This window comes from Mus pahari, chromosome 8, assembly GCF_900095145.1.
Source record: "Mus pahari chromosome 8, PAHARI_EIJ_v1.1, whole genome shotgun sequence".
In the NCBI taxonomy this organism is placed as follows: domain Eukaryota; kingdom Metazoa; phylum Chordata; class Mammalia; order Rodentia; family Muridae; genus Mus; species Mus pahari.
The window spans coordinates 47,157,378-47,166,755 of record NC_034597.1 but is presented as its reverse complement, the minus strand read 5'-3'; the positions used below and the strand labels follow the sequence as shown (position 1 = coordinate 47,166,755).

The window sequence follows — 9,378 nt, the reverse complement described above, 5'->3', positions numbered from 1 at the left end:
TTGACTAACAAGTCTTTTGCTGGTTATGTGTGTTCTGAGAATCTTTGTCTTTGTTTCCTCTCAATTTTAATGTATCAAATCCATCGATTGTTTTCTTTATGTTGTTTACTTTTAACTGTGGTGTATAAAATCTTTATCTATGATAGATATTGATACACCATATTTTCAAGTATTTATTCACATTTGTTCCATGTCCTCCCCTAGAATTTTTGATGTGGCATAAATAAAAGGTAAAGTTTTATTTTTCCCACATAAAAATGCCTCCTCCTCTAGGATGCTGGAAAAGCTTCTGCTGTATAAATATAATTTCTCTTTATCAGAATGAAGAGAATATTAGTCTTTACTATGCCAGGGGATGCAATCTCTATCACAAATTAAATATGCAGCCAACAGCCATACCACCCTGAGCATGCCTAGTCTCGTCTGATATGAGCAGAGTATTTGCTGGAGAATAAATTGTGGTATGTGGTGTGTCAGTATCTGACTGCATGCGGTCTAAAAGGAAAGCTTATAACCCTCATAGGCTCTTCTTTGAACTCTCTCTATATGCTGGGTCACAGGTCAGCACACGCACATGCACGCACACACACACATTTGGAGAGAATCCCTCAAAACATTTCTTAAGAGCAATGGATCTACATGTCAACTTTGGGGAAAGTGGCAATTTTATAGTATTGTCTAACAGTTCATATACATGGAATCAGTGTGTTGAAGTCTTCTTAAATGATTCTTTGTATCATCTTCACCAGAAATGTATCACATACATTCTTTTAGATTTTCATGTAGTTATTTTATCATTTCCATGCAAGTAAATATTAACTTATTACATTTTTCATTTTCTAACACTATTACTATATTTACAAAAATACAATTGATGTTATGTTTTTATCCAGCTCCTTTCTTAGGCTCCTGTATCAATGATGGTAATCTAGTTGTAGAGTCTTTTAAAGTCTCTCTATGTACTTCCCTATCTGCAAATATTAGTTTGGTTTCCTCCTTTCTGGGCTTTAACCCTTTCACTTCTATTTCCTGCCTAACTAGTTCAAACTGTTAGCATAACATGGAAGACCATGGATGGCAATTTATATCCAGAATTTTTTTTTTTTGCTCTGAAAGAAAAAGTTTTGGATGTTTCACTGTTAATTATAATTAGTATGGGATTTTATGAAATCAAATTTTTTTCTAGTTTGCTGTAAAAACTTCAGCAAATGATTGTGAACATTAGCAAATGTTTGGGCAGTTTTTCCTTTTGTTCTTGCATCACATGAACAATGTTTCTCTGTAATCAGTTAGTTACTATAGCAACCCATTTCCACATGCAAAGGCAACCACATGCTCCTAGAATAAACTCAATCTTCTCATGAGGTAAATTTTTGTTAATTGATGTGTTTTGACGTGCATCAAATTTGATATGTATTCAAACGTGATATTGCCCTATAATGCTCTTTTCACTCATGGTATGGATGTTGCCTGGACATTAATTTGTGATAGAGGCTACATCCTCTGACAAAGTAAGGTTTTATCTTCTTTTCACCGTGATAAATGATATTCATAAAACACATGTTTCTAATGTCTTACGTGGACACATATTTTCTATGTGGAAAAAAAACCCATGTCTTCTTATTCACCATCACATCAAAAAATTCTTTCTAGAGAGAAAATGGTGCCAAGCACAAATAAGGACTTGAAAATGTAACACGCCAATATCTTCCTCATAGAACAAGATTAATATTTTCACTGGATTTGGTGTTAAAGTTATGCTAATCCCATAAGAGATATGGGAACCCTGCCTCTGACTATTTTGATTATCAAAAGTTCATAATTCACGGTTCAGTGCCTTCGCTGTAGCTTCCTGCCTAGACTCAGCAGTCTTTCAGTTAGGGCCTGAGGATAACTCCTGTGTAGGCAGTTCTCAGTCTTTTACATTCTCGGGTCATTCTAAGAAGCCATGTTTCTGGTTGCTTTCAGTGGGAAAGTTGAGACGAATTCCTTGGTCACTAGTATAAAATTCCCTGTGCACACCTGTAACTGGGTGTGTATCTTTCATCCCTCTGTTTTCTGTATATGCAGGCTATTTTATCCTTTTTCCTTTATTTTCCCAATTTATATTTCCCAGAAGGAGAGGAAGAAAAGAAAGTAGCCACCAATTTCTGAATTACTGAGTGTGCGGTGAACTTGGTACACAATATTCAGAGACCTCACTCTTCGCTGGGTTCCTATTTTGCTGACAGCAAGGACACAGCAACTGTGTGGGACACCACATTGGCGTGGGCCACCCTCTCTTCTCCCAGATCACTGGCAGTTGGTGTGCAAACCTCCTAGGAAACTTTGGGTGATGAAACCTATCACACGAGCAGGAAAATGGATCTGTGACCTCTCAGCACACCCTTCCTTCCTCTCCAGGGGAGGATAAAAGTCTGGCCGAGAAAAGCACCCGCAGCAACTGACTAAGCAACGGTGGTTCTGGAAAGATGCAGCCGCTCCTGCTCCTGTTGACCTTTATTCTACTCCAAGGAGATGAGGCAGGTGAGTGGCCAACCACACCTCAGAGATCAGGTCCTGTCCTGTACACTTGAATAGACATGTTGTAGCAATCCTAACTCTACATTGATGAGTAAATTACTTGAACTCACATCTCCTAAGTTTCCTTACCTATAAAATGCAAATAACATTAATACTGTGGCCTAGAGTTGCTATGGCAATTAAATTGGTTAATAAACAAGAGAGTCTTGTTATTGGCCCTGACATATAGAAAGTACTATATAAATGTTTTCTACAGAATGTATTCAGTCTCCCATATCTAGTGCCATGGTTTGAGAAGACAGACTCTGGGTCATGGGATGCTCTCTAAAGAAGGAAGTACCAGGGAACAGAGAAAGCCCATACTTTGGGAAAACATCTTAATAGCCAGAGTCAGCCTTGTGTGGTACAAACATAGTTCTCCATGTGGAGGAGGAACACAGAAAGGTCTGGGAAGGAGACGAGTCTCCCTTCAAGCTAGGAGTAACTCCTGTGGAGTCTTGGCATCTTCTCCCTGTGCCCGGAGTCCTGCAAAGCTCCTCTGTATCACCTCCCTCCCCCCACTTGCAGCCTTTCTAAAGCTGCCCACCTGGCCCTGTCAGCAAGCTCCCAGGTACACAGGTAAGTGCCAGATCCTTCTTTGCAGGGAAGATCATTGGAGGCCGAGAAGCCAGGCCCCATTCCTACCCCTACATGGCATTTCTTCTGATCCAGAGTCCAGAAGGGCTGAGTGCTTGTGGAGGGTTTCTGGTGCGAGAAGACTTCGTCCTAACAGCAGCTCATTGCTTGGGAAGGTGAGGAACTCAGACGCTTCCCAGGAAGTCAGTGTCCCCAAACTCCCTCCGCAGAGCTATCATATGCTATTACAATCAAGTATAATGATAATGAAATTCTGGAGACAAGATGGGACCAGGAGGAGGGCAGTAAGAAGCAAATGTCTGCACACAGAAAAGGAGGCTATAATACAAAAACCAACCAACAAAACAAACAAACAAACAAACAGAAGAAGAAGGTGGAAGACACAGGCTGGGCAGTAACTAAGAACTCAAACTGTTTCTGTTTAATCTGCTTTCCCCAGTTCAGGGTTTGTGGGAAACAGCAAGAAGGGGTCAGGCCCAAGGCCCTCCCTTCCCCCTCCCCTGCACCCCCACTCTCTCCAGCTTGTTTTTCTGCCCTTGAGCCATTCATCTGCCCTGCTGAACGGCTGGATGTATGATCCTAGTTATAGTATCTACCTCTAGCCCAACCTTTCTTTCGCAGCTCCATAAATGTTACCCTAGGGGCCCACAACATCCAAATGCGAGAAAGGACCCAGCAACTCATCACTGTGCTCAGAGCCATCCGCCATCCTGATTACAATCCGCAGAACATCCGGAATGACATCATGCTTCTGCAGGTGCTCCCCTTCCCCTTCTGACCTCTGGTTCTCCAGGCTTGCTGGCTCCCTCTTGGTGTGTGGCTTTTGAGGAGGAAGTCGGGGCAGGGTTCGAGGGTGGTGAGTGAGACGCGAAATCCCTAAGTGCTGGTGGGAAAGAGCAGCTGAGCTGAAATGCCTCTGTCCATCCTGACAGCTGAGGCGCAGAGCCCGGAGGAGTGGATCAGTGAAGCCTGTGGCTCTGCCTCAGGCTGGCAAAAACCTGAAGCCAGGGGATTTGTGCACAGTGGCTGGCTGGGGCCGCGTGAGCCAGAGCAGGGGAACAAATGTCCTCCAGGAGGTGCAGCTAAGAGTGCAGATGGACCAAAAGTGCGCCAATCGCTTCCAATTCTACAACAGCCAGACTCAGATCTGTGTGGGAAACCCGAGAGAAAGGAAGTCTGCCTTCAGGGTAAGAGTGTGAACACCCACCAGTATTTCTTGGGACAAAGGGCTCAGGGCAAATGGAGGACAGCAGGGCAGGTCTCCATCCCTTCAATCCTGGGTACTGGACCAGAGTGCAGAGGGTTTTTCCTCTTCGGGAATGACAGGAAGACACACAATTTATCTTACTGGGGAAGGTGGGGGTACCTGGATGGAGTGAGCTGGAGGCAGTAACTTTAGCAGGATCTTAGCAGCTGAAATGCCCAGGAACTTGATTCCCGCAAGTCATCAAAAGCTCACCACCCACTACACCAGGCAACTGAAGGAAGCCCCCAGCCCATACCTTTCTCTGGAAGCCTGTAGCATGGGGGCAGCAAGAGGCAGAAAGCCTACCTTCGTGTCCTTTTCCTCCTCCGCCCACAGGGTGATTCTGGTGGCCCCCTGGTATGTAGCAATGTGGCCCAGGGCATCGTCTCCTATGGAAGCAACAATGGTAACCCTCCAGCTGTATTCACCAAGATCCAGAGCTTCATGCCCTGGATCAAAAGAACAATGAGACGTTTCGCACCGTGATATCAGGGACCTGCTGACTCCCGTCTCAGGCGCAGACCAGCTCCAGGGGACTTCCGTAGCCCTTATTAATGTCTTCTGGAGAGTGTACATTTTCATTTATTAAATATTATATAGTGCTGTCTTAATGTGTTTGAACTCCTACGTCAAAATACCACATAGTGGTATTTTAGTGGTATACTAAACAACAGACATTTATTTGGCCACGGTTCAGAGGCTGAGAAGTTCAAAGTCAGGGCGCCAGCATCCGGTGTCTGACGAGGAGCTGCTCACGAGATCGCAGCTATCCTTTCCTGCATTCTCACACAGTAGAAAGTACAAGGGGAATCCATGGGGCCTCTCTAATAGGGTGGCTACTCATGAGGGTTCAGAAGCTGCCACTTCTCATGCAATCCCCTTCCAACAGGGATTGGGTTCCCATGTGTCGATACTGAAGGAGCATAAACACTCCTTCTCCAGTGAGTACCCAATGATAGGTGCCTAGATAGAGTCACCTACCCTCCTCAGCCTGGGGATCAAGGTGAGGGTCTTCCCTCACCTCACAAGGGCAGTGCATGCCCTTGTCCCCTCATCTCACTCCCTGAACCAGCTTCTCTCCCCAGGGCAAGGCTCTCTCTCTCTCTCTCTCTCTCTCTCTCTCTCTCTCTCTCTCTCTCTCTCCCTCCCTCCTTCCCTCCCTCCCACTCAGTGCTGAGCTATGAAGACAGATAATCTTGATCAAAGGACAGAGTTGAAATTCCATTAAAGTCCCCATTTAAGACAAATCTCACACCCATGAAAATAATGAACTTCTGGGACTGGAGAGATAGCTTAGCAGTTAAGAGGCTGTTCTTCCTGAGGTCCTTCCTGAATTCAATCCCCAGCAACCACATGGTGGTTCATGACCATCTATAATATGATCTGATGCCCTCTTCTGGCCTGCAGGTGTACATGCAGATAGAGCAGTCATACATAAAATAAATACATGAATAAATCTTAATGTAAAAAAAAAAACCCAATGAATTTTTATTAAGTGGTATTAGGACAAGCAGATCAGTACTTAGATGGGGAAAACTAGTGAATCAATTCCTTACAGCACACTCAAAACTAAGCCTGAAACATATACAAATGCTAAAGCTCAAATTACACAAGTACTAGAAGAAAGGGAAAAGTAAACATCAGAATATTTAGACAAATGCCAGTGTTCATAGGAACTTGTCACAAAAGTCAGACTAGAAGCAAGGCAGTGTCCATTAGAGACGGCAGTTCCTGTCTAAAAACTCACATCATAGCAAGACGCCGGGTGACAGACCAGTGTTTCCATTTACGGTGGTGAAGATTGGCCTCATACTTTTTAATGCTCTGAAGTTATATAAAACTGCAGACAAAATGTTGACTCAAAGGACGGTGTGTTTGCACTGAAGACTAGTCTGTGGTTGTCTACATCAAATAAAAGATCACCAAACTCATGTAGATGGAAATCAGACTTTAAACATCTTAAAGGAACTGCACAGAGTGAGCTGGAAAGGTTTTTCTGGTACATTGAAATGCTAATTACACCTGAGAGTGTGATGTTTACAATCTGAACTTCTTCAGTTTTGATAGCCTTAAGTGAAATAATTAGTAACCAGATGTTTTACCAAATCCAACCAGGCACATATACAATGCTTGGTGAACTCCTCTGCGCATTTATGCAAGTTAATTGCTTTACATGTAACTCCTGTCAGAAGGCCAATTGTTTAATACTAGTGTAGGCCATTGTCAACAAAACTGTAGTCAATAGCTCATCTCCAGCATCATCACCCAATCATTCTCTGGTAACTGCATGCTCATGGGAATTATTGATTACTCACAGTTTCTTAAGAATGGCCATCTCACTATTAAATGATTGTACTGGCAAATGAAGACAATTCTTGCCATAAGGTCAGAAGAGCAGAGAGCAGCAAAAATGTCTCCACACCCATTTGTCCCATGACATTTACTTGGAGCCCCAGAACACTGCCCAGTCCCAGACCTAATAATAAAGAAACTCAAGGGAACCCACACCTCTTTGCATGTGTTACTGTTCCTGTCACCACTTCCAAGACAGCTTCTAGACCAGACTTCTGTTTAAGAAAGCTTCTACAACTCTTTACAGTCCTGATGTCTGTTTCCTATGAGATCCTGCAGGCCCTAGCTACACCATCACTCTCCTTTGTCTTTCCATGTTTTTTACCATCCGACTACACACACACACACACACACACACACACACACACACACACACACACACATACACACTCAGGATTTGGTCTCAATTGGGATCCTAATCCACTAACCTAGGTAGGTCTAGGCTGGGAAGGAATCCACTTCTGAAGGAAAACATGATTGGAAGTTCAGATGTCCAATGTTGTGCTCTTGTGACCAAATTCATGTGCTCAATGTTGCAAGCAGACCTGAAGGGACTGGGGGACTGGGAGACCACACTCTACACCAGCACCTGTTCCTACTGAGTCTCTCACACCTCCCTGGTGAGAGTTTCAAAGCCTTTATTAACCGTCTGTTGTAACATGGTGACAGCCAGGGTATTCCTCTGATGCTAGTCTAACTTATATCTCAGCAAAGAGGATTCTAAGCAGGATTTTAAGCAGGGTCCTGGGCATGTACCCAAGTTCAAAAGGTACATACTACCCACTCATTCACCAGTGCCAACATTACAGAGATCCCTCTGCTAATAGTTGTCAGCCTATTAATAATATAGAGTAATAGTAATAATAATAATAAAGGGCAGCCTTTGTGTAAAAGGGGGCTAAGAATTCTGTGCCCTTTCTCCGTCAAGACATAAATGATTGTGAGACGCAGCCAGTTTCCATGAGAGTGTTGGCTCTGGGGATACAAATGCTCACTAGCCTGCTATTGGGGTGACCCAGTCCACACTCACAGAGCCTTGAGCTCTATCCTCAGAGCTCCTTGTGATGAAGCTTAGGTGAAAATCCAATACAAGGAAAATGTAGAAATAGAGGAGGGCTTTACTGGGAAGGGAATGGGAATCGATATAGAAGAAGAGGGAAAGAGGAGGGAAAATAATACTAGGTAATGTCACTTGAGCTGACAATGCTCACCCCAAAAGCCATATACTTTCTAACAAAGACACCAGTACCAGGCATGGGAAGTCCAAGTTGTTAGTCAGGGGAGTCCAAGTAACTTCTAAAACAAATGTAGGTAATTTCTGTTGCCCTTAGTTGCCTCCCAGACCTTTAAGTCCCTGTTGCTGAAGTCACCATACACTTTGGACACAGGACTCAAATAATCTAAGCTGGTTCTAACCTGAGCACTTCCTCCCTAAGGATTAGCTATGGTTGTAACGGGAGGTGCTCTGCAATCTGTCAATGGAGAGAAACAACCAACAGTCTTAACCATGACATCTAAACATGACCACAACCATGACCATCATATCATAGCAAGGCATCCCTAAAGGGGCACTAGTGGCACTTACATCCTGGCAGTAACCAACAGCTGTCCAATTAGATTTAAAGCCTGCTCAACTGGAGGAAAGAAGTGCTTGGTACTGGAAATCTAACCAATTCCCGGAGCTAGTGAGATCATGGATTGTAGAGAACCTACTGCTACCGTGTTACAAAACCGACAGGATTCCTTACCACATTCTACACATTTATCTTTATTACCACAAATAAAGGTAGATTTCCTCCCTCATCAAAGAAGCTTTTTGTTTTTGTAAGAGACATAGACCATTACAAAAAAACCACAAGTATTCAGAATGCAGAGCACAAAGACCATGGGACATCCGGCTCCAGTGGATACACCTACAGCACAACGCCTAAACCTAAGGCTCAGGGAACATCTCACAAGAGGAGGCAGGAAGACTGTAAGAGCCAGAGAATCAGGAAATGTGTTGAGTGACTGAGCCTTTGAGAAATGGCAACTTGGCTCCACGCATGATACCTCAATAATACAGTTGCTAAACAAGCGTTGAACAATTAATAGTTACCAATAGACATGTTAACATGGGAGGAGGAATCCCAGAGGCTCCAACCCTAAAGGAAGAACTATAGGGAACTAAACAATGCTGAAAGTAGAAGAAATAGTCTTCCAAAGGGCTGAGCCTCTGGTTAGTTGTCCAATATCAAGTGATCAGACCTGAAATCACTTACACATAAGCAAACTCAATGAGTTATTTATTTATTTATTTATTTATGCATTTATATAAGTGTAATAATAATACGTTTTTAAAAAGAGGTTCTGGGGATACAGATGGTTCTGTGGTTAAGAGTGCTTACTGTTCCTCCAAGGGACCTGAGTTTGGTTCCCAGCACCCACAAGCAATTCACAACTGCTTATAACTGCAGCTTTAGGGATCCTATTCTGTATCCCATCCTCCAACACATGTGACACACATACACATAAATAAAAATAAATATTAAAAAGTCAAGAAAGAAAAAGGCTATGATTATTAGAGGAAGCAAGGGCGTATTAAGAGGGAGTGACAGGAAAGAGAAAGGGGGAAGTAATGT

At 43.3% G+C, this 9,378-nt stretch overlaps 1 protein-coding gene across 1 annotated transcript; it reads left to right on the top strand.

Moving 5' to 3' along the window:
* Positions 1-2,471: 2,471 nt before the first annotated feature.
* On the top strand, positions 2,472-4,891 carry LOC110325404 (cathepsin G). Its single transcript, XM_021203378.2, has 5 exons — positions 2,472-2,526; positions 3,167-3,314; positions 3,781-3,916; positions 4,092-4,346; positions 4,742-4,891. The coding sequence occupies exons 1-5, from the start codon at positions 2,472-2,474 to the stop codon at positions 4,889-4,891; spliced, it is 744 nt and encodes a 247-aa protein (XP_021059037.1).
* Positions 4,892-9,378: the final 4,487 nt, after the last annotated feature.

Bases quoted from the DNA above. Each gene is read 5' to 3' on its own strand.
- LOC110325404 (XM_021203378.2), top strand. From the start codon at position 2,472: ATGCAGCCGCTCCTGCTCCTGTTGACCTTTATTCTACTCCAAGGAGAT. The intron at 3,315-3,780 runs GTGAGGAACTCA...TTTCTTTCGCAG, and splicing joins GCAGCTCATTGCTTGGGAAG to CTCCATAAATGTTACCCTAG. The intron at 3,917-4,091 runs GTGCTCCCCTTC...CCATCCTGACAG, and splicing joins ATGACATCATGCTTCTGCAG to CTGAGGCGCAGAGCCCGGAG.